Genomic DNA, 26,323 nt, shown 5'->3' on the forward strand with positions numbered 1-26,323 from the left:
CTTCATGGTGCCTGGAGACCATCAACATTTGTTTTTTCAGGTGCAAATGTTACTCTCTCAAACTCTCTCACTCACACTCTCTCCTTTTAAATATTCCATTCTGTTACAAAAGTCACAGAAATTCACTGACATGACAAAAAATGCCTGTCTAACCTCAACGGAATGATGACTGCACTGAAACTCATCACACCACTTGACAAAGGAGTGTACTTTGCAGCATGATCTATGCCACCACCATATTTTACCCAGGAAGCACACAAAAAAACTTGACCTTGGGGAACTTTGATAGCATCTCATATCAGGCAGTAATAGCTTGTGAAACAGTGAGTATGGTAAGCCCTGTAGACAAGAAGCTGTGTACATGTTTTGGTAGAATTGAGAGAATTGAGGATAAGTGGAAGGGACACACCTCACCCATGGTTTCCTTTGAAGTGATTTTTTGTGCAGATGACTGTAGCATACATTTTTTCTGTTTTCCCACGCTTTGGCTTTTTAGATTTTTCTTATACTCCCCGGGATAAATGTTTCAGAACTTTGGTTCAATGGGTGTTTTTAATGACTGTAGGATATTGGTGTGTATGCTGGTTTTGTAGTGACATGTATCAATTATCTCTCATGTACAGCTCTGAATGACCATTTTGTCCCATTGTTTTTTTTAAATTTACATAATGTTGATAGAACAGGATGTTGTAAATGATGTTGCTTTGAGGGTCATTACAAATTGTGAAATATTTTGTTGGACTCGTTAAAAGAAATGTGCATTTTAAAAATGCTATAATTTATTTACCTATAATTAACAGGTGACAGATTCCGGTGTATCATTGATGATGCTTGGTGGCTGGGTACAGTGGAGAGCCAGGAGCCCCACCTGCCCGAGTTCCAAGATTCAATGTTTATGTGTTACCGTGTTCTCTGGGACAATGGCGAGCGAGAGCGACTAAGTCCCTGGGACATGGAAGTAATAGATGATAGCAGTAAGTTAATAGATTGTTCAGTATATATTATAACATTGTTTTTCTAGATTGGAGGGAGAGAGTATGGAGGAGGTGAATGTATTCAGATATTTGGGAGTGGATGTGTCAGTGGATGGGTCTATGAAAGATGAGGTGAATCCTAGAATTGATGAGGGGAAAAGGGTGAGCGGTGCACTTAGGAGTCTGTGGAGACAAAGAACTTTGTCCTTGGAGGCAAAGAGGGGAATGTATGAGAGTATAGTTTTACCAATGCTCTTATATGGGTGTGAAGCATGGGTGATGATTGTTGCAGCGAGGAGAAGGCTGGAGGCAGTGGAGATGTCACGTCTGAAGGCAATGTGTGGTGTGAATATAATGCAGAGAATTCGTAGTTTGGAAGTTAGGAGGAGGTGCGGGATTACCAAAACTGTTGTCCAGAGGGCTGAGGAAGGGTTGTCGAGGTGGTTCGGACATGTAGAGAGAAGGGAGCGAAACAGAATGACTTCAAGAGTGTATCAGTCTAGTGGAAGGAAGGCGGGGTAGGGGTCGGCCTTGGAAACGTTGGAGGGAGGGGGTAAAGGAGGTTTTGTGTGCGAGGGGCTTGGACTTCCAGCAGGCATACGTGAGCGTGTTTGATAGGAGTGAATGGAGACAAATGGCTTTTAATACTTGACGTGCTGTTGGAGTGTGAGCAAAGTAACATTTATGAAGGGATTCAGGGAAACCGGCAGGCCGGACTTGAGTCCTGGAGATGGGAAGTACAGTGCCTGCACTCTGAAGGAGGGGTGTTAATGTTGCAGTTTAAAAACTGTAGTGTAAAGCACCCTTCTGGCAAGACAGTGATGGAGTGAATGATTGTGAAAGTTTTTCTTTTTCGGGCCACCCTGCCTTGGTGGGAATCGGCCAGTGTGATAATAAAAAAAAAAAAAAGTTTTTCCAGGTAGCATTCTTAGCCTTTTCCTTGTTCAGAGCCTGATACACTATTAATAATACAGTAGAGTTAACAAATATACATACTTTTTTCAACACACCGGCCACATCCCACCAAGGCAAGGTGACCTAAAAAGAAAAACTGAAGTTTATCTTTTTAGATAATTTATATAGGAGAATGGATTACTAGCCCCTTGCTCCTGGCATTTTAGAGCTGTTGGAGTGTGAGCAGGGTAATAGTTTGTGATGAGATTTGGGGAAACCGGTTAGCCAGACTCGAGTCCTGGAGGTGGGAAATACAATACCTGCACTTTAAAGGAGGGGTTTGGAATATTTGCTGTTTGGAGTGACATAAACTGTCATATCTCATATCTGCATGCCTCTACAAAGATAGTGATTTTGTATGAATGATAGCAAAAGTGTTTTTCTGTTTTGGGTCACCCTGCCTCAATGGGAGACAGCCAGTGTGTGAAAAAAAATGTACATTTTTAACAATGGCTATCTCCCACTGAGTTAGGATGACTCAAAAAGAAAAAACATTTACCTTTGTTCATTCAGTAGCTGTCTTGGCATAAAATGCAGATAAATCGATTCCATTGGCCCTCTGAACTATAGCAGCACCATTCTTTGAGTGCTGGCACTGTATTGTTTAACTACAGGACTTGAGTAAAGCTAGCCATTTTCCTCTGAATGTGTTAGTTCTAAAACAATATGCTACAGTCCTTTATGAACCAGTTAGATAATATATTTTTTCAAATATGGGATAGAGGTAGATGCAGTATAAGGTTTAACTCTTTGGGGGTTTCAGATGTACTAGTACGTCTTACAACCCAGGGTTTTTGACGTACTAGTACGCCTAAATTCTAGCGCCCTCAGATTTAGTGAGAGAAAGCTGGTAGACCTTCATATGAAAGAATGGGTCTATGTGGTCAGTGTGTGCAGTATAAAAAAAAATCCTGCAGCACACAGTGCATAATGAGAAAAAAAAAACTGACCGTGTTTTTGGATTAAAACAGCGACTTTGCACTGTATTTTCGTATGGTATTTATTGTTGTATTCTAGTTTTATTGGTCTCATTTTATAGAATGGAAGACATATTACAGAAATTGAGATGATTTTGACTGGTTTTACAATGAAAAGTAGCTTGAAATTGAGCTCAAAATAGCAGAAATGTTCAATTCTTACCGAAGTTCAAAAGTAAACAAATCATGCCAAGCATCCAATACACGTCAACTGGTGAGTCTAATATTCTTTCACAATTATTTTTTTTATTTTTTATTATCACACTGGCCGATTCCCACCAAGGCAGGGTGGTCCGAAAAAGAAAAACTTTCCCATCATTCACTCCATCACTGTCTTGCCAGAAGGGTGCTTTACACTACAGTTTTTAAACTGCAACATTAACACCCCTCCTTCAGAGTGCAAGCACTGTACTTCCCATCTCCAGGACTCAAGTCCAGCCTGCCGGTTTCCCTGAACCCCTTCATAAATGTTACTTTGCTCACACTCCAACAGCACGTCAAGTATTAAAAACCATTTGTCTCCATTCACTCCTATCAAACACGCTCACGCATGCCTGCTGGAAGTCCAAGCCCCTCACACACAAAACCTCCTTTACCCCCTCCCTCCAACCTTTCCTAGGCCGACCCCTACCCCGCCTTCCTTCCACTACAGACTGATACACTCTTGAAGTTATTCTGTTTCGCTCCATTCTCTCTACATGTCCGAACCACCTCAACAACCCTTCCTCAGCCCTCTGGACAACAGTTTTGGTAATCCCGCACCTCCTCCTAACTTCCAAACTACGAATTCTCTGCATTATATTCACACCACACATTGCCCTCAGACATGACATCTCCACTGCCTCCAGCCTTCTTCTCGCTGCAACATTCATCACCCATGCTTCACACCCATATAAGAGCGTTGGTAAAACTATACTCTCATACATTCCCCTCTTTGCCTCCAAGGACAAATTTCTTTGTCTCCACAGACTCCTAAGTGCACCACTCACCCTTTTCCCCTCATCAATTCTATGATTCACCTCATCTTTCATAGACCCATCCGCTGACACATCCACTCCCAAATATCTGAATACATTCACCTCCTCCATACTCTCTCCCTCCAATCTGATATCCAATCTTTCATCACCTAATCTTTTTGTTATCCTCATAACCTTACTCTTTCCTGTATTCACTTTCAATTTTCTTCTTTTGCACACCCTATCAAATTCATCCACCAATCTCTGCAACTTCTCTTCAGAATCTCCCAAGAGCACAGTGTCATCAGCAAAGAGCAACTGTGACAACTCCCACTTTATGTGTGATTCTTTATCTTTTAACTCCATGCCTCTTGCCAAGACCCTCGCATTTACTTCTCTTACAACCCCATCTATAAATATATTAAACAACCACGGTGACATCACACATCCTTGTCTAAGGCCTACTTTTACTGGGAAGTAATTTCCCTCTTTCCTACATACTCTAACTTGAGCCTCACTATCCTCGTAAAAACTCTTCACTGCTTTCAGTAACCTACCTCCTACATCATACACCTGCAACATCTGCCACATTGCCCCCCTATCCACCCTGTCATACGCCTTTTCCAAATCCATAAATGCCACAAAGACCTCTTTAGCCTTATCTAAATACTACTGTTCACTTACATGTTTCACTGTAAACACCTGGTCCACACACCCCCTACCTTTCCTAAAGCCTCCTTGTTCATCTGCTATCCTATTCTCCGTCTTACTCTTAATTCTTTCAATAATAACTCTACCATACACTTTGCCAGGTATACTCAACAGACTTATCCCCCTATAATTTTTGCACTCTCTTTTATCCCCTTTGCCTTTATACAAAGGAACTATGCATGCTCTCTGCCAATCCCTAGGTACCTTACCCTCTTCCATACATTTATTAAATAATTGCACCAACCACTCCAAAACTATATCCCCACCTGCTTTTAACATTTCTATCTTTATCTCATCAATCCCGGCTGCCTTACCCTCTTTCATTTTACCTACTGCCTCACGAACTTCCCCCACACTCACAACTGGCTCTTCCTCACTCCTACAAGATGTTATTCCTCCTTGCCCTATACACGAAATCACAGCTTCCCTGTCTTCATCAACATTTAACAATTCCTCAAAATATTCCCTCCATCTTCGAAATACCTCTAACTCTCCATTTAATAACTCTCCTCTCCTATTTTTAACTGACAAATCCATTTGTCAGTGAAAGATTGAATATCAGATTGGAGGGAGAGAGTATGGAGGACGTGTCAGCGGATGGGTCTATGAAAGATGAGGTGAATCATAGAATTGATGAGGGGAAAAGAGTGAGTGGTGCACTTAAGAGTCTGTGGAGACAAAGAACTTTGTCCTTGGAGGCAAAGAGGGGAATGTATGAGAGTATAGTTTTACCAACGCTCTTATATGGGTGTGAAGCATGGGTGATGAATGTTGCAGCGAGAAGAAGGCTGGAGGCAGTGGAGATGTCATGTCTGAGGGCAATGTGTGGTGTGAATATAATGCAGAGAATTCGTAGTCTGGAAGTTAGGAGGAGGTGCGGGATTACCAAAACTGTTGTCCAGAGGGCTGAGGAAGGGTTGTTGAGGTGGTTCGGACATGTAGAGAGAATGGAGCGAAACAGAATAACTTCAAGAGTGTATCAGTCTGTAGTGGAAGGAAGGCGGGGTAGGGGTCGGCCCAGGAAAGGTTGGAGGGAGGGGGTAAAGGAGGTTTTGTGTGCGAGGGGCTTGGACTTCCAGCAGGCATGCATGAGCGTGTTTGATAGGAGTGAATGGAGACAAATGGTTTTTAATACTTGACGTGCTGTTGGAGTGTGAGCAAAGTAACATTTATGAAGGGGTTCAGGGAAACCGGCAGGCCGGACTTGAGTCCTGGAGATGGGAAGTACAGTGCCTGCACTCTGAAGGAGGGGTGTTAATGTTGCAGTTTAAAAACTGTAGTGTAAAGCACCCTTCTGGCAAGACAGTGATGGAGTGAATGATGGTGAAAGTTTTTCTTTTTCGGGCCACCCTGCCTTGGTGGGAATCAGCCAGTGTGATAAAAAAAAAAATCCATTTGTTCTCTAGGCTTTCTTAACTTGTTAATCTCACTCCAAAACTTTTTCTTATTTTCAACAAAATTTGTTGATAACATCTCACCCACTCTCTCATTTGCTTTCTTTCACAAGTGTGCTGATATTATTTATACAATTTCTACACTAATGCAGTAGTCTGCATAACAGTAAATCTTATTTTTTTGTAAGAATAAAAATTCAAAGTTGAAAGCCAGAGAAATATAAGAGGGGCCTGGGGATGTGACTAACGAACAGAGAACATGTTATTTTAGTGCCAAGAATGTCTTTCTCGCTTATTCTGGACCTTATTCGGAAATTGGCATCTTTTGAAATTTGTGTGAAATTGGCAAAATTGCTAAATTCTGACCACTTTATTGGATAGTTGAAATCAGTAAATGGGTGGTTTCTTGCACACATTCGATAGAAAAAATGGAGTTCTAGCGAAATAGTTATGATTGTTGTCGACTAGTACAGTGGAATTGGCCGAAAATAGGGCTCAAAGTGGGCAAAATCTCTGATGCGTAAACATCGTCAAGACCACTAACTTCACGAGAGCATAATTCCGTAAGTTTTCCATCGAATTTCATACTTTTGGTGTCATTATGATCGGGAAAGATTCTCTTATCTTTTCATGAGATTTTTTTTTTTTTTTTTTGAAATTTGGCCGACCCTGAGAACAAGTCTCTGAGAGGACCTGTCGACCCCCAAAGGATTAAGTAGATAGTGTAGGGGTTGATAGAATACAAGAATTGCATATAGATATTGACCATGGCATAGTGTTGTAGCATAATAGATATTGGTATTGACCAGGGCATAATGTTGTAGCATAATACTAGTTTTGTTTGCAGTAGCAGTATTATGATTAGTTGTAGGTAACTTTGTTCATTATGCAGACCAAGTGTTTACATTGAAGTATAGAAGTGAGTAGTGCTTAGACAAGGGTAAGAAGCTGCTTGTTGCATTTATGGATTTAGAAAAGATGTATGGTAGGATGGATATGGGAGCCATGTTGAAGTTGCAGATATCTGGAATAGGAGGTAGATTACTAAAAGCAGTTAGTTTTTATGCAGAGTGAGGCTCAGGTTAGGGTATATAGGAGGGAAGGGGGCTATTTTTCAGTTAAAGTAGAGCTTAAAGAGGGACAAGTATTTAACATATTTAATGATGAAGTTGTGAAAGTCCATGGGGAAGTGGAACAGAATTCTTCCTCCGTAAGCCATGCTTGTTGTAAGAGGCGACTAAAATGCCGGGAGCAAGGGGCTAGTAACCCCTTCTCCCGTATAAATTACTAAATTTAAAAGAGAAACTTTCGTTTTTCTTTTTGGGCCACCCTGCCTTGGTGGGATACGGCCGGTGTGTTGAAAGAAAGTTGTGAAAGAAGTAAATGCTAGGATGTTGGGAAAGGGTGTGGGATTGGAAGATGTTAGATCTGATACTATATAGTTGTAGTCATCCCAGCTGCTCTTTCCTGATGACATGGTTCTTTTAAGAGTTCTGAAAATAAATTACAGATGTTGATGGATGATTTTGGGAAGATTTGTAAATGGAATTTCAAAGTGAATGTAGAAAAGAGGAAGGTGATAAGCATAACAAAGTCTGGGCAATGATAGATTGAATATTAGATTGAAGGGAATGAGTATGGAGGAAGTAGATGTATTTAGATGTTTGAGAGAAGACGTGTCAGCAGATTGGTCAGTGAAAGATGGAGGGTGAGAAATGTTAGGTGTATTGAAGTAGTATCTGGAAAGAAAAAAAAAAAGGTTATCTCTGGAGGCAAATAAGGAAATATGCCAGCATGTTGTGGTACCAGCATTTGTGGGGGTGTGAGACAGGTTTTTGAATTCTTAGTGAAAAGGAGGCTAGAGGCAGCAGAGATGTCATATTTGAAAGTGTGTAGTGTGAACATCATGCAGAGAATTTGGAATATAAAAATTGAAGTGATGTGAGGGTGGGATTGTTGAGGTGGTTTGGGCATGTAGAGAGGATAGAGAGGGATTGATTGATAAAGGTGTATAAATCTGTGTTGGAAGGTAGAAAGAGAATGGGTCATCCCAGAAGCAATTGGAAAGAGGAAATAACAATAGGCTTTGAGTTTTAGGGGCTTGAGCAACTAGCAGACTTACGCAATTATGTTAGAAGCTTTAATGGAACTGCTGTTGGAGTGTGAGCAGGGTAGCTTTGAAGGGGTTCAGGGAAAATTGATTAGCCAGACTCAAGTCCTGGAGGAGGAAAGAGAAGTGCTTGCACTCTGAAGGACAGGTGGTGGTGATTCAGTCAGAGGGTAATCTGGTTGTGATGTCAGCACACTTCTGGAAAGACTGCAGTTGAGTGATTGTTTTTCTGTGTTCTTCTTTGGGTCACCCTTCATTGGCAGGAGACAGCCATTGAGTTAAAAAAAAAAAAAAAAAAAAAGTCAGTCCACCAAGAGAAAATTTTTAACCCACTTTGTCAAGCTGGCAGTATGGATAGAGGAAGTGGAGGTCAGTGAGAGAATTTTTTGCTGTACTATCCTTACCTCAACTATTTAGAGAAAGAGGCAGCTGAACTGTAGTTAGTCTCTTGGCAGGCAATTTTGATGTGAACTATAAGGTCTTTTGCTATCTGCCTAGCCTTTGTATTTGCATGTGCCAGTGTAATTAATTTTTACTTATACAGTGGAGATGGTGGAGCCAGATGGTAGTGCAGCTGTGAAACAAGAGGAACTTGAGGAGCTACTTTACACTCCACAAGATGAAGAATGGGTGGGCCGGGGCCCAGATCTTGAGTGTGACCGAATCTCGTATGGGCTCTCCCAGATCATGAGTCTGGCTATCGCTGAACCTTTCCTCGTCCCTGTCGATCTCAACGTTTATCCTATGTATGCTTTAATTATTGACTACCCAATGGATCTCACCACTATTAAGGTAAGTGTTCAGCATGCATTTGTTTTTTTATCTAACCCTTAAACTGTCCAAAAAAAAAATCTACGTTCACATGCGTAGTGCTCCAAAAGTAGATCTACGTTTTTTTTTTTACATATTTTCAAAAATAACAAAAAAAAAGTAGATCTAAGTTTTTTACGTTTTCAAATGTAAAAAAAAAAAAACTAAGCTCTACGTTTTTTTTACATTCAAATGTTGAAAAAACGTAGATCTACGTTTGGACAGTTTAAAGGTTAATGGTTGTAAATGTAGTTTGGACCCATTTTTATTCATATATTTAAAAATGTGTCATAGATATTAATTCCCTTCTTGAGTGTGTTAAATTTTTGGCAAAAGCCAGGATAAATATGATACAGGAATTCAGTAGAATTTGTAGTGAGAGGTGCAGACACCTATTGGTGCTTTATTCACAGTACAGTACCTGCTTAAAAGTATATACAGAATTCATCCTCAAACAAATAATACTATTGTCAAAGTGTTCTGAAAATTTCACAACTGATGCTACCACTACTACCACCTCTTCTACTACCACTACTACAAATCAATACAGGAGTTGTCATAATTTCTTTTTTGCCATTAGCATGTTTTTTTTTTTTTTTTTTTTTTTTTTTGAGAGAGAGAGAGAGAGAGATATTATGAAGAGAAGTTGCCAAGTTTGTTGCACAGATTTAGGAGGGCATATCAGAAAGAAAGAAATTAAAAGTGAATATAGGAAAGACTAGATTATGAGGGTAACAAAATAACTAGGCAGTGAAACACTGGATATTAGATTGGTGAGAGGGAGTATAGAGGAAGTAATTTTTTTTTTTTAACACATCGGCCATTTCCCACCGAGGAAGTACAGGTCTCCCTCCACATTCGCTAGGATTAGGGGATCAAGAACCTCATGAATGTTTGGCACACAAATATATTTAAGGAAATATGATAACATTTACTTAGCCTAACAGTACTGCTTCCTTAACCTATTGAACCATGAGCAATCATAAAACACATGAAAACATAGTAAAATATTGTACTAGTGCCAGCCTTTTGGTAAAGGTGAGAAAAACTATAAAATTCAAGAAAGGACTCATAGCAGAGTAACAAAGTGGAGGAGGAAAAGAGAGGGAAGAATGTGCCTTCTTTGGTGATTCTACAACATGTACGATACTAAAGCAGCACGAGTCAGTAAAGCCAGCGATAAATTGTGGCATTAGCAGTGTAGCAAGTATGTTATGTTAAGCGATTAATCGATAGAAAAAGGACAGCACGAACCTAACTCCAATGTTGTTGGCGTTATATAGGTTGACTGATAACACCGCCGTCTCTAGTCTCTACCGCATCTGCTGCCTCTTCCACCACCACTATGTAAGGCTTGTCTCAGTGGCCCTTATACACCCAACAACAACACAGCAACACTCGTGACTTACTTAATGACGTACACCTACCATCCAACTTACGACCGAGTTTGGTTCCGAGAAATCAGTCGTAAGTCGAACTTTACTACTGAATATCAACAAAACATTTTTGTAATGACTTTATTTTGTTTTATTTTGGTATTTCATGTTTTACTTTACTTTTTATGTTGTTAGTACTGTATTTTATACTGTAAGGTTTAGGATAAACACTGTGTACAATACAAATACAGTTGTTTATTTCCCAGAAATTTGGCATAAAAAACACGGTCGTAAGTAGAGTGGTCGTAAGTCGAGCAGGTCGTAAGTCGGATGGTAGGTGTATTTTATTCATTTTAGAGTATGTGTCATGTTTCTATGTTAACCCTTTCAGGGTCCACAGGCCCTCTCAGAGACTTGTTCTCAGGGTCCCCAAAATTTCCCCCCCAAAAAATTAATTTTTCTTATGAAAAGATAGATAATCTTTTCCCGATCATAACAACACCAAAAGTATGAAATTTGATGGAAAACTTGCGGAATTATGCTCTCGCGAAGTTACCGGTCTCACCGATGTTTACTTATCGGCAATTTTGCCCACTTTGAGCCCTATTTTCAGCCAATTCCAGTGTACTAGTCAACAGAAATCATACCTATTTCGCTAGAACTCCATTTTTTCTATCGAATGAGTACAAGAAACCACCCATATACCGATTTCAACTATCCAACACAGTGGTCAGAATTTAACAATTTTGCCAATTTCACACAAATTTCAAAAGATGCCAGTTTCCAAATAGGGTCCAGAATAAACAAAGACATTCCTGGCACTAAAATAACATTTCTTCTGTTCATTAGTCACGTCCCCAGGCCTCTGTTACATTTCTTTTGCTTTCCATTTTGAATTTTTATTCTCACAAAAAATAAAATATTTACTGTTATGCAGACTACTGCATTAGTGTAGAAATGGTATAAATAATATCAGCGCACTTGTGAAAGAATATTAGATTCACCAGTTGACGTGTATTGGACGCTTAGCATGATTTGTTTACTTTTGAACTTTGGTAAAAATTGAACATTTCTGCTACTTTGAGCTCAATTTCAAGGTACTTTTTGTTGTAAAACCAGTCAAAATCATCTCAATTTCTGTAATATGTCTTCCATTCTATCAAATGAGACCAGAAAAACTAGAATACAACAATAAATACCATACGAAAATACAGTGCAAAGTCGCTGTTTTAATCCAAAAACACGGTCAGTTTTTTTTCTCATTACGCACTGTGCTGCAGGATTTTTTTTATACTGCACACACTGACCACATTGACCCATTCTTTCATATGTAGGCCTACCAGCTTTCTCACACTAGATTTGAAGGCGCTAGAATTTGAGTACTAGTACGTCAAGGACCCTGGCACGTAAGCCGTACTAGTACAGCCAAAACCCTGAAAGCGTTAATATTGTTTATTATGTCATATTAGATGAATTATGTTAGATAAATAAGCCATAGTTGATATTAATGTCATATTGAAGGACTATCTTGTCCTATCTCCAAACTCTGCCACTGCTACAATTCCTAACATGTATAATGACATATTTTATGTATAATTGGGCGGCTGGGAATTCGCAAATGTTCGAAGCCCGTGAAAGTGGAAAACGTGAATGTTGAGGGAGACCTGTAAATTTTTTTTTTTCCTAACAAGTCAGCCGTCTCCCACCGAGGCAAGGTGACCCAAAGAGAAAGAAAATCCCCAAAAAGAAAATACTCTCCTCATTCAACACTTTCACCTCACTCACACATAATCACTGTTTTTGCAGAGGTGTCTAGAATACAACAGCTTATAAGTATACATATATAAAAATACACAATATATCTCTCCAAACTGTAAATATGTTCAGATATTTGGGAGTGGACATGTTGGCAGATGTCTAGGAAAGATGTGAACTATAGAATTGATAAGGAATAAAAAGATGGGTGGTGTACTGAGGCACCTATGAAGACAACCATGTCCAAGGAGGAAAAAAAGGGGAAAGTACAGTTGACTGTCAGATAACACAGTAGTTACGTTCTCCTTTTAAATTTAGTAATATATACAGGAGAAAGGGTTACTAGCCCCTTGCTCCCGGCATATTAGTCACTTCTTAAGACACACATGGCTTATGGAGGAAGAATTTTGTTCCACTTCCCCATGGAGAATTCTGATAATTTTTTTTTTTCTTTTAACACATCGGCTGTTTCCCACCAAGGCAGGGTGACCTAAAAAGAAAGAAAAACCCAAAAAGAAAAAAATACTTTTATCATCATTCAACACTTTCACCATCACTCATACATGATCACTGTCTCTCCAGAGGCACTCAAATACAACAGTTTAGAAGTCCTTCCAAACTGCCACTATTCCAAACCTCTCCTTTAACCCTTTGACTGTTTTCGACGTATAAATACGTCTTACGAGCCAATGTTTCTGACATATATACTCAATAATTCTAGCGGCTTCAAATCAAGCGGGAGAAAGCTGGTAGGCCCACATGTGAGAGAATGGGTCTGTGTGGTCAGTGTGCACCACATAAAAAAAATCCTGCAGCACACATTGCGTAATGAGAAAAAAAAAACTGATCGTTTTTTGGAATAAAACGCCGACTTTGAGGTGTATTTTCGTATAGTATTTATCGTTGTATTCGCGTTTTCATGGTCTTAGGTGATAAAATGGAAAACATATTACAGAAATAGAGATGATTTTCATTACTTTGACAATGAAAATGACCTTGAAACTGAGCTCAAAGTAGCGGAAATGTTCGATTTTTACCAATGTTCAGGAGTAAATAAATCACACCACACGTCCAATACACGTCAACTGGGGAGTCTAATATTCTTTCACTAGTGCACTGATATTATTTATACCATTTTTACAATAATGCAGTAGTCTGCATAACAGTAAATTTTGTATTTTTTTTAATGAATAAAAAATCAAAATAGAAAGCAATAATAATATAAGAGGGGCCTAGAGATATGACTAATGAACAGAGCATATGTTATTTTAGTGCCACAAATGTCTACCTTGTTTATTCTGGACCCTATTTTGAAATTGGGTTTTTTTTAGTTTGCGTGAAATTGGCCAAATTGCCAATTTCTGACCACCATATTGGGTAGTCCAAATTAGTAAATGGGAGGTTTCTTGTACTCAGCTGATAGATAAAATGGAGTTCTAAAGAAATAGCTATGAGTTTGGTCAACTGGAACAATGGAATTGGCTGAAAATAGGGCTCAAAGTTGGCGAAATCGCCGATACACATATGTCGCCGAGACCGCTAACTTCGCGGGAGCATAATTCCATGAGTTTTCGACCAAATTTCGAACGTTTGGTGTCCTTACCATCAGGAAAAGATTCTCTATCATTTCATAAGAAAAAATAATTTTTTTTTTTTTCAAAAATTGAGCGACATAGAATGAGTTTCAGAGAGGGGCCTGAAACAGTCAAAGGGTTAAAGTGCAGGCATTGTACCTCCCATTTCCAAGACTCAAGTCCGGCTAACCGGTTTCCCTGAATCCCTTTACAAAATATTACCCTGTTCACACTTCAGTAGCTCGTCAGGTCCCAAAAACCATTAATCTCTATTCACTCCTATATAACATGCTCACACATGCTTGCTGGAACTCCAAGCTCCTTGCCCACCAAACCTCCTTTACTCCCTCCCTCCAACCTTTTCAAGGATGACTCCTACTCTGCCTTCCTTCCCCTACAGATCTATACACACTCCAAGTCATTCTACCTTGTTCCTTTCTAAATGATCAAACCACTTCAACAACCCCTCTTCAGAGCTAATACTTTTAGTAACTCCACACCACCTCCTAATTTCCATACTCCTAATTCTCTGCATAATATTTACACCACGCATTGCTCTTAGGACATCTCCACTGCCTCCAGTCGCCTCCTCGCCGCATCATTTACAACCCACGCTTCACACCCATATAAGAGTGTTGGTACCACTATACTTTCATGCATTCCCTTTGCCTCCATGGATAACATTTTTAGTCTATGCAGACACCTGAGCACACCACTCGCCTTTTTTCCTCCATCAATTCTATGGTTAACCTCAACTTTCATAACCCCATCTGCTGGCAAGTCAACTCCCAAATATCTGAAAGCATTCACTTCTTCCATAGGTAGTAGGTTGGTAGACAGCAACCGCCCAGGGAGGTACTACCGTCCTGCCAAGCAAGTGTGAAACGGAAACCTGTAATTGTTTTACATAATGGTAGGATTGCTGGTGTCCCATTTTCTGTCTCATAAACATGCAAGATTTCAGGTACATCTTGCTACTTCTACTTATACAGTGGACCCCCGGTTAACGATATTTTTTCATTCCAGAAGTATGTTCAGGTGCCAGTACTGACCGAATTTGTTCCCATAAGGAATATTGTGAAGTAGATTAGTCCATTTCAGACCCCCAAACATACACGTACAAATGCACTTACATAAATACACTTACATAATTGGTCGCATTGGGAGGTGATCGTTAAGCGGGGGTCCACTGTACTTAGGTCACACTACACATACATGTACAAGCATATATATACATACCCCTCTGGGTTTTCTTCTATTTTCTTTCTAGTTCTTGTTCTTGTTTATTTCCTCTTATCTCCATGGGGAAGTGGAACAGAATGCGTCCTCCGTAAGCCATGCGTGTTGTAAGAGGCGACTAAAATGCCGGGAGCAAGGGGCTAGTAACCCCTTCTCCTGTATATATTACTAAATGTAAAAGGAAAAACTTTAATTTTTCCTTCTTCTTTTAAATGTAAAAGGAAAAACTTTCGTTTTTTCTTTTGGGCCACCCCGCCTCGGTGGGATACGGCCGGTGTGTTGAAAGAAAGAATATACCCCTCTGGGTTTTCTTCTATTTTCTTTCTGGTTCTTATTTATTTCCTCTTATTTCTATGGGGAAGTGGAACAGAATTCTTCCTCCGTAAGCCATGCATGTCGTAAGAGGCGACTAAAATGCCGGGAGCAAGGGGCTAGTAACCCCTTCTCCTGTATAAATTACTAAATTTCACTGTAAACTTTCTACCTTTGCACACCCTCTAAAACTCATCCACTAACCTTTGCAACTTTTCTTAAGAGTCTCCCAAAAGCACAGTATCATCAGCAAAAAGTAGCTGTCAACTGTATTTGATTCCCCATAATTTAATCCCATCTTCTCCCCAACACCCTAACATTTACTTCTTTTACAACCCCCATCTATAAATATATTAAACAACCATGGTGACATTACATATCTCTGTCTAAGACCTACTTTTATTGAGAAGTAATCATCCTCTCTCCTACACACCCTAACCAGAGCCTCACTATCCTATAAAAACTCTTTACAGTATTTAGTAGCTTACTACCTGTTCCATACACTTGCAGCATCTGCCACATTGCTCCCCTGTCCACTCTGTCATATGCCTTTTCTAAATCCATAAATGCAATGAAAACATCAGCAGTGGTTGAGGAATTCACGGATCAGATAAGGAAGATAGGTAGTTGTCTTGAAAGGCTTGGAAACTCCACACCAAATATTATCCTCCCTGGAGATTTCCACATCCCAAATGTAAAATGGAAGGTGGTTCATCACAACACTACCAGAAATAGTTCCTGGAAGCCCTCTGGCTCAACTGGTAAATACCAAGTAACTAATGAGGCTTTGTGAAAAGTTTGCAATGAACCAACAGGTAACAGATTCCACTAGAAATGAACACACACTGGATTTGATCTTCAGAAACAATAAGGAACTGATCAGAGAGAGAACAATCGCATAAACAATATATACTCTGAACACATTATAGAAGTATAAACTCATGGAAGTATAAAGTCAGGGTTAGGGAACTCTAGCAGTTATGTACAAGAAGGGATGTTCAACAAATTTAATGTCAGAACCATAGAATTGATTGGGATACAATTAACAAACAACTATCAGTCATATCCTGAGAGATTGAGAAATGAAAGTTTTTCTTCATAAATTTAGTAATTTATACAAGAGAAGGGGTTACTAGCCCCTTGCTACCGGCATTTGAGTCACCTTTTACAATGTGCATGGCTTACAGAGGAAGAATTCTGTTCCACTTTCCCATGGAGATAAGAGGAAATAAAGAACGAGAACTATTAAGAAAATAGGGAAAATCCAGATGGTTGTGTAAATATATATGCGTGTACATTCATATGTAGTGTGACTAAAGTGCAAGTAGAAGCAGCAAGATATATCTGCTATCTCACATGCTGAATGCAGAAGCATACGAGGTCTGCATTAAATATATACCATTGAGAAAAACCTAGAAGATCAGATAAAGAGCACATAGAAGAACATATGGTAGAAGAAAGGGTTACCAAATTCACGACAAAGAAAAGATCATCTTAGCCATGAGATAACCGAGATAAAACAAACACTTAAGCTGCTGTACCAAACAGGAGCCATCTAGGATATTGCAAGAAATGCCAAATATTTCTATACATATGCAAAATCCAAGCTAAGAACTTCATGTAGAATTGGTCCATTAATAACAGGAGGTTCATATACAGTCGAACAGAAAATAAGTGAAATTCTAAGATGCCAATACGAGTTGATGATCAAAAAAAAAACACTAAATGAAAGCTGGATGGAGAATGCAAAAACTTTTTTCATTCCATCTGAAGGCCATGCAAACCAAATAACTGACATTAGTTTCCCACCAAGGCAGGGTGGCCTGAAAAAGAGAAACTTCCATCATTCACTCCATCACTGTATTATACCAGAAGCATGCTTACACTACAGTTATAAAACTGCAACATTAACACCCCTCCTTCAGAGTGCCAGCACTGTACTTCACATCTCCAGGAATCAAGTCCGGCCTGCCCGTTTCCCTGAATCCTTTCATAAATGTTACCTTGCTTACACTCCAACAACATGTCAAGTCCTAAAAACCATTTGTCTCCATTTGCTTGTATCTAACACACTCGTGCATGCTTGCTGGGAGTCCAAGCCCCTCACACACAAAACTCCCTTTACCCCCTCCCTCCAACCTTTCCTAGGCTGACCTCTGCCACACCTTTCCTCCACTAGAGTTATACACTGTCATTCTATTTTCCATCTTTTCTACATGTCCAAACCGTCTCAATAACCCCTCCTCAGTCCTCCAAACTATGGATTCTCTTCATTAGTACTAGTCCAATAGAATTTGAAAAAGAAATAGAAAACATGCCCGTTTACTCATCTCTTGGACCAGGTTCACAATATTCCTTATAAAAAAGTGCAAAACACCACTAATGTGAGCACTCTATATCCTTTAGAGAAAGCTTGGATCCAGGTGAAATTCCAGAGACCCTAAGAGAGAGAGTGCTAGCCAAAAAATTAAAGACCAGTAGGCTACCATCCCACATCATAAGTCATTGAAAGAGTGATGAGATGCCAGATTACAAACTTTATGGAACAGCACAATCTGCACAACTTAAACCAGCATGGTTTTTAGATCCAGATCATGCTTGTCACAACTGCTAAACCACTGTGATAGTTACAGAGGCATTAAAAGAAGACCAAAACACGGATATGATATTTACAGATTTTGCAATGACATTTGTCAGATGCAATTATGGGGTGATTGCACACAAAATGAGGGCCATAGGCTTAATGGAGAAGGTAGGCAGATAGATTTTAAAGTTGCTGACAGAACACGCACAATAGAAGTAAACAGCAAAATCCAGCACTAAAAAGCTAAGTACCCAAAGGCACTGTCCTGGTGCCTCTACTGTTTTTTGTCCTCATAGCTGACAGATAAAAGCACCCATCATGGTTGTGTATCATCATTTGCAGATAACATTAAAATTAGCATGAGTCACCTTAGAAGATGCAAAAAAATTGCATGAAGATATAAGGAGGGTTTGCCAGTGGGCAGTGGAGAACACCATGATGTTCAGTGGTGATTAATTCCAACTGCGTAGATGTGGAAAGAATAAAGAACTCGGTAAGAACGCCATGATGTTCAGTGGTGATTAATTCCAACTGCGTAGATGTGGAAAGAATAAAGAACTCAATAAGGACACTATACAGAACCCAGGAAGATCATTAAATAGAATGAAAGGAACATGTGCAAGACCTGGTAGTAATTATATCAGCTGACTGTTCTTAACAACCGCATTCAGGGCAGGAGAGAGATTGTAGCCAGAACATATATATAGACATTTATGGCCTGCAAAGAGCTAGTAAAGCATTTAAATTACTGGGAACACCTGAAAGTCCTAAATATGTATTCATAGGAGGAGAAGAGAGAGAGAGCTGCATGATAATACAGCCTCTCCTCACTTAGCGATGACTCAGACTTATGACAGGCTTTCTGACCAGTATGCATACCTAAATGATATATATTAGAGCTGAAGGGAACAAAGGGTAGGAGTTGGGCCAGTTGGAGGGAGGGGGGTAAGGGAGATTTTGAGTGCTAGAGGCTTTGACATCCAACAGGTTTGTGTGAACATGTTAGGCAGGAGTGAGTGGAGGCAAGTGGTTTTTATGGTTTGACATGCTGGTGGAGTGTGAGCAGAACATTTATGTAAGGATTCAGGAATATTAATTAGCTGAGTTTGAGTCCTGGAGGTGGGAAGCACAGTGCCTGCACTTTGGGGATGTTGCAGTTCAGAGGGTCATTTGAGCTGTGATATAAGCACTCTGTTAGGAAGACATTGATTGAATGAATGACAGTGAAAGTGTTTCTTCTTTTTCGGGTCGCCCAACCTTGGTGGGAGATGTCCAGTGTGTTGAGAAATTGTAGTTAGATCAAGCTCAAGTTATCAATTGATGGTTTCATATTTTTGTTTGATGCCTTTCAGAGTAGACTAGATAATCGGTTTTATCGACGCATCAATGCTGTCCAGTTTGATGTTCGATATATTGCCACCAATACAGAGAAATTTAACCAGAAAGGCAGCAACATTGTACGTCAAGCCAGGATTGTCACAGAACTCTGTCTGGAGCTTATCAAGTATGTTATCTAAGTTTTTTTTTTTTTTTTTTTTATGACATGGCAGTTTTAAAAATCATGATTAGTCCTCTATTTGCTCATTTTAATAGCTGTATAAAAGATAAGTAAAAAACTATGCTAGGAGAGACTAAGTCACACTTAAGCCAAAAGTAATTTGAAAGCCTTACATAGCAGATCGTGGAAAAACTTGAGTGCTATGGTTTGCGCTTATAAATATGAAAAGTGAAGTTTGCCACTCGTATATATATGTATATATATATATATGTATATATATATATATATGTATATATATATATATATGTATATATATATATATATGTATATATATATATATATATATATTTATATATATATGTGTATATATATATATATATATATGTATATATATATATATATGTATATATATATATATGTATATATATATATATGTGTATATATATATATGTGTATATATATATGTGTATGTATATATATATGTATATATATATGTATGTATATATATATATATATATATATATATATATATATATATATATATATATATATATATATATATATATATATATGTATGTATATATTTATCATTTATATATCATTTAACTTGTAAAAAATAATTTACATTTTATATTCAGGATTAAGATATTGAATAAAACCATTTTTTTTTTTTATGTTACTTCAGAGATGGAATGTGTGTTGACCCAACACACATGTATCATGAGCTGCAGGCCAATTATCATTCCCCAGACCACAGCGATGAAGAAAACCTGGAGGGAGTGTCGAGAGGCAGTGGTAAAGGAAGTCACAGCAAAGGGCTCCGGGGCCGTGGCCAAGCATTGCCAGATAATCGTACATGGCAGCAAAAGTGCAAAGATCTCTTGAGAAGCATTTTTGAGAGAGAAGATTCCATGCCTTTCAGGTAAGATGAATACATCTTGTAAATTGTTGACTACAAATTCCTTGTATTAGTGAGGTACTTTTTCTTTATTACATTTTAATACTCTGAAACATCAAAGTACGTATGTATAGATTTTTATGGATTTTTCATATAATTTTTTAAAAATATATGACGAGCTGTTGGCATGTGAGCAGGGCAATATTTTGTGAAGGGATTCAGGGAAAACTGTTAGCTGGGCTTGAGTCCTGGAGGTGGGAAGTACAATGCCAGCACTTTAAAGGAGGGGTTTGGGATATTCGCAGTTTGGAGTAGCTAAACTGTCGTATCTGGGTGCCTCTGCCAAGATGGTGATTGTGTATGAGTGATGGTGAAAGTGTTGACTGATAATAAAAGTTTTTTCTTTTTATATGGGTTTTTCTTTCTTTTGGGCCACCTTACCTCTGTGGGATACACCCGGTGTGTTGAAAGAATATATATACAGTAAACCTCGGCTTACGAGTGCCCCACCATGCGAGTTTTTCGGGATGTGAAAAGTCGCTTGGTCGATTTTTTGTTTCTGAATACGAGCGAAATTTCAGGATGCAAGCGAGCCTCAAGGGAGGTTCCTTGACGCTGCTGAGGGGCTCTTGCTCTTGATCTAGGGAATTGGATCTGTGCTCCAGTTTCCTAAATTAATAATAATAACAATTATACTGGCAGTTTGGAGGGATATGTTGTGTATCTTTATATGTATATGCTTCTATACTGTTGTATTCTGAGCACCTCTGCAAAAACAGTGATAATGTGTGAGTGTGGTGAAAATGTTGAATGATGATGAAAGTATTTTCTTTTTGGGGATTTTCTTTCTTTTTTGGGTCACCCTGCCTCGGTGGGAGACGGCCGACTTGTTGAAAAAAAAAAAATTAATACGTACGTACTAATAACAATAATAATAATATGTATAATATAATATACGTAATATAATAATATAAATTATAATAGGTACGCACTAATGATAATAATAATATGTATAAAGGTAGAAAGTTGAAAGTGAACATAGAAAAGAGTAAGGTGATGAGGGTATCAAATGATTTAAATAAAGAAAACTTGGATATCAAATTGGGGAGTAGTAGTATGGAAGAAGTGAATGTTTTCAGATATTTGGGAGTTGATGTGTCAGCGGATGGATTTATGAAGGATGAGGTTAATCATAGAATTTATGAAGGAAAAAAGGTGAGTGGTGCATTGAGGTATATGTGGAGACAAAAAATGTTACCTATGGAGGCAAAGAAGGGAATGTATGAAAGTATAGTAGTACCAACACTTTTATGGGTGTGAAGCTTGGGTTGTAAATGCTGCAGCAAGGAGGCGGTTGGAGGCAGTGGAGATGTCCTGTCTAAGGGCAATGTGTGGTGTAAATAAGAAGGTGTGGAATTAATAAAAGTATTAGTCAGATAATTTTTCTTCTTCTTATTCTTTTTAGTAATCTTTACAGGAAAAGGGGTTACTAGCCCATTGTTCCCGGCATTTTAGTTGACTTTTACAACACACATGGCTTATGGAGGAAAGATTCTTATTCCACTTCCCCATGGATATAAAAGGAAAAGTAATAAGACCAAGAACTATTAAGATAAAATCAAAGAAAACTCAGATGAGTGTGTATGAATAAACGTGTGCATGTATGTGTAGTGTGACCTAAGTGTAAGTAGAAGTAGCAAGACATGCCTATAATCTTGCATATTTATGAGACAGACAAAAGACACCAGCAATCCCACCATCATGTAAAACAATTACAGGCTTTTGTTTCACACTCACTTGGCAGGACGGTAGTACCTCCCTGGGTGGTTGCTGTCTACCAACCTACTACAAAGAAGGGAATGTATGAAAGTATAGTAGTACCAACACTCTTATATGGATGTGAAGCTTGGGTGGTAAATGCAGCAGCAAGGAGACGGTTGGAGGCAGTGGAGATGTCCTGTCTAAGGGCAATGTGTGGTGTAAATATTATGCAGAAAATTCGGAGTGTGGAAATTAGGAGAAGGTGTGGAGTTAATAAAAGCATTAGTCAGAGGGCAGAAGAGGGGTTGTTGAGGTGGTTTGGTCATTTAGAGAGAATGGATCAAAGTAGAATGACATGGAAAGCATATAAATCTATAGGGGAAGGAAGGAGGGGTAGGGGTTGTCCTCGAAAGGGTTGGAAAGAGGGGGTAAAGGAGGTTTTGTGGGCGAGGGGCTTGAATTTCCAGCAAGCGTGCATGAGCGTGTTAGATAGGAGTGAATGGAGACGAATGATACTTGGGACCTGACGATCTGTTGGAGTGTGAGCAGGGTAATATTTAGTGAAGGGATTCAGGGAAACCGGTTATTTTCATAGTCGGACTTGAGTCCTGGAAATGGGAAGTACAATGCCTGCACTTTAAAGGAGGGGTTTTGGGATATTGGCAGTTTGGAGGGATATGTTGTGTATCTTTATACGTATATGCTTCTAAACTGTTGTATTCTGAGCACCTCTGCAAAAACAGTGATTATGTGTGAGTGAGGTGAAAGTGTTGATTGAAGATGAAAGTATTTTCTTTTTGGGGATTTTCTTTCTTTTTTGGGTCACCCTTCCTTGGTGGGAGGGTGACTGGCTTGTTGAAAAAAGAAATATATAATATGTACATACTACATACAATAAGTTTGAGAACGCCACCACGAGATGGCAGTGTGTACCAAAACAAAGCTGGCCAGTCCATGTGTGCTTATGGAGCCTCCCTCATGGTGGAAGGAATTCTTGTGTTTTCCTTACATTTCGTGCAGTTATTTGCTAGAGGAAAATACTAGCGATATTCCTGAAATAATAGATTACGTAGAACAGGATGATAAACTATGTACGATTGCGGTAACTAGTGACAGGGTCCTCAGACTAATAGAGAAACTAAAACCTAACAAATCCCCAGGTCCTGATGAACTGTTTGAAAGGATGTTAAAGGAATGTGAAGAGGAACTTAGCATACCTTTGTCTAATCTTTTTAACATATCACTACAAACTGGCATAGTGCCTAATAAGTGGAAAATGGCAAATGTAATATCTATTTACAAGGCAGGTGACAGGTCCTTGGCTTCGAATTATAGACCAATAAGCCTTACCTCCATAGTGGGAAAATTTATGGAATCAATAATTGCCGAAGCAATTCGTAGCCATCTTGACAGGCACAGATTGATTAATGATTCTCAACAGTTTTACAAAGGGGCGTTCCTGTCTTACGAATTTACTAACTTTTTTCACTAAGGTGTTTGAGGAGGTAGATCATGGTAATGAATATGATATTGTGTATATGGACTTCAGTAAGGCTTTTGATAGAGTTCCACACCAGAGGCTATTGAGGAAACTTAGGGCACATGGAATAGGAGGAGAAATTTTTTCTTGGGTAGAGGCATGGCTGACAAATAGACAGCAGAGAGTTTGCATAAATGGAGAGAAATCAGAATGGGGACACGTCACAAGCGGTGTTCCTCGGGGGTCAGTGTTGGGCCCGTTGTTGTTCACAATTTACATAAACGACATAGATGAGGGAATAAATAGCAACATAAGCAAATTTGCTGATGACACCAAAATAGGCCGTCCAATTCATTCTAATGAGGACATTAGAGCACTCCAGGATGATTTGAATAGACTGACGCAATGGTCGGAGAAGTGGCAGATGCAGTTTAATATTGACAAATGCAAAGTTCTAAATGTTGGACAGTTAAATAACCATGCCACATATAAACTAAATGTAGATCTTAATACTACTGAAAAGGATTTAGGAGTTCTGGTTAGCAGTAACCTAAAACCAAGACAACAGTGCATTAGTGTTCGCAATAAAGCTAACAGAATTCTTGGCTTCATATCTAGAAGTATAAATAATAGAAGTCCTCAGGTTGTTCTTCAACTCTATATATCCTTGGTTAGACCTCATTTAGACTAAGCTGCTCAGTTCTGGTCACCGTATTACAGAATGGATATAAATGCTCTGGAAAACTTATAAAGGAGGATGACAAAGATGATCCCATGTATCAGAAATCTTCCCTATGAGGATAGACTGAAGGCCCTGAATCTGCACTCTCTCGAAAGGCGTAGAATTAGGGGGGATATGATTGAGGTGTATAAATGGAAAACTGGAATAAATAAAGGTGATGTAAATAGTGTGCTGAAAATTTCCAGCCAAGACAGGACTCGCAGCAATGGTTTCAAGTTGGAAAAATTCAGATTCAGGAAGGATATAGGAAAGTACTGGTTTGGTAATAGAGTTGTGGATGAGTGGAACAAGCTCCCGAGTACAGTTATCGAGGCTAAAACATTGTGTAGTTTTAAAAATAGGTTAGATAAATACATGAGTGAGTGTGGGTGGGTGTGAGTTGGACCTGACTAGCTTGTGTTGCTGGGTCTGGTACAGTGCTCCATCCTTGAGTGGGGATGACCAAACTGGGTGGGTCATTGGGATAATCCGGGGGAGGGGGACATGGACCTGCTCTGCATGGGTCAGTAGGCCTGTTACAGTGTTCCTTCTTTCTTATGTTCTTATGATTACCATGGATTTAAAGCAGGAAATCATAGATTAACACACACTAGGTGTGAGGGTTAAGGACCTGGCCAGGCAGCATGTACCAGCATAGCACTTCTATGTTATGTACAGTACTAAAGCAAAGGAGTCTATAAAGGCTATAGTGCCAGCAAAGGGCATTACAGTAATTCCTAAGCAGCAAACCTCTGTCCATGAAAAGATGGAAAAGCTGCTGTTGATGTGAGAGAAAAAGGACGAAATGAAATGAAGTCCTGACAGCATGTGCCACTGTGTCCAGCATTTCTTCTCCACCATCTACTGACAACATTTCTCCAAGGTAAATGCTGTAGTACACACCAAATAATTTCTTTACTTTGCTTTCCTTATGAAACTATGTAGTGGTCTAATGCAGTTTGCCTCACAAACACTCCATTTTCTGTTATAAAAAGAGCATGGGAAGGTATGTAGTCAGGAGCAGGAATGGCCGCTGTGTTGGCCCTATAGATCCCAACAACAACAATGGCTGCTATGCTGCCACCACCACTAGCCACATACGTAATAACGTAGTATTTTATTCATTCTAGTGTATATTGTGTTTCCATGTTATTACATTACAATCGGGAAAAGATTCTCTATCATTTCATAAGATTTTTTTTTTTAATTTTTTTTTTTTAATTTTGCAAAACCAGGAGACACCTCAGGATTGGGGGTTGTGACAGTCAAGGGGTTAATGTTGTTTATTATGTCAGATGAATTGTGATAGATAAATAAACCTTAGAGTTGATATTAGCGAAATATTGAAGTATTTTGTCGTGCCTGGAATTCCACTGGAACAGAGTAATACCATTTCAGTTAATTTAAATGAGGAAAATTGACTCAACATAAGAGCAAATCTGGATACAAGCAAGCTCACAGAACAGATTAAACTCGTAAGCAGAGGTTCCACTGTGTATCTTTCTTTCAACGCACCAGCCGTATCCCACCAAGGCGGGGTGGCCCAAAAGAAAAAATGAAAGTTTCTACTTTTACATTTAGTAATACAGTGGACCCCCGCCTTATGATATTAATCCGTTCCTGAGAGCTCATCGTAAGCTGAAATTATCGTTAGCCGAATTAATTTTCCCATAAATAATGGAAATCAAATTAATCCGTTCCTGACACCTCAAAGTATGAAAAAAAAAAATTTTTTACCACATGAAATATTAATTTTAATACACACAACTGAAGAAGACATGCACAATTACTACTCTACTAAGAAAAGAATACATGACACTTACCTTTATTGAAGATCTGGTGATGATTGATGGGATAGGAGGAGGGGAGAGTGTGGAAGTTATTGTTTAGAAGGGGAATCCCCTTCCATTATGGCTTGAGGTAGCAAGTCCTTTTCCAGGGTTACTTCCCTTCATCTTTTAATGCCACTAGGACCAGCTTGAGAGTCGCTGGACCTGTCGCACAACAAATCTGTCCATAAAGCTCTGTATCTCCCATTCCTTTAAGACTTTCCTAAAATGGGCCATAACATTGTCATTGTACAGGTTGCCAACACGGCTTGCAGTAGCTGTGTCAGGGTGATTTTCATCCGTAAAGGTTTGCAGTTCAACCCATTTTGCACACATTTCCTTAATCTCTTTTTTCAATTCCATACTAATTCTTGCCCTTTTTACCACAGGGATGGCACTAGAAGCTTTCT

General features: G+C 39.0%; 1 protein-coding gene across 3 annotated transcripts in view; it reads left to right on the forward strand.

The window, feature by feature from the left end:
* The window catches only part of BRWD3 (bromodomain and WD repeat-containing protein), a 124,383-nt gene that overhangs the window by 80,573 nt on the left and 17,487 nt on the right, over positions 1-26,323 (forward strand). For all 3 annotated transcript variants that reach the window (XM_070101022.1, XM_070101023.1, XM_070101024.1), the window contains 4 exons: positions 801-974; positions 8,621-8,868; positions 19,079-19,230; positions 19,910-20,146. In XM_070101022.1, coding sequence (XP_069957123.1) covers positions 801-974; positions 8,621-8,868; positions 19,079-19,230; positions 19,910-20,146 — 811 coding nt within the window. The remainder of the gene's footprint in view (positions 1-800; positions 975-8,620; positions 8,869-19,078; positions 19,231-19,909; positions 20,147-26,323) is intronic.

Source organism: Cherax quadricarinatus, chromosome 75 (assembly GCF_038502225.1).
Source record: "Cherax quadricarinatus isolate ZL_2023a chromosome 75, ASM3850222v1, whole genome shotgun sequence".
In the NCBI taxonomy this organism is placed as follows: domain Eukaryota; kingdom Metazoa; phylum Arthropoda; class Malacostraca; order Decapoda; family Parastacidae; genus Cherax; species Cherax quadricarinatus.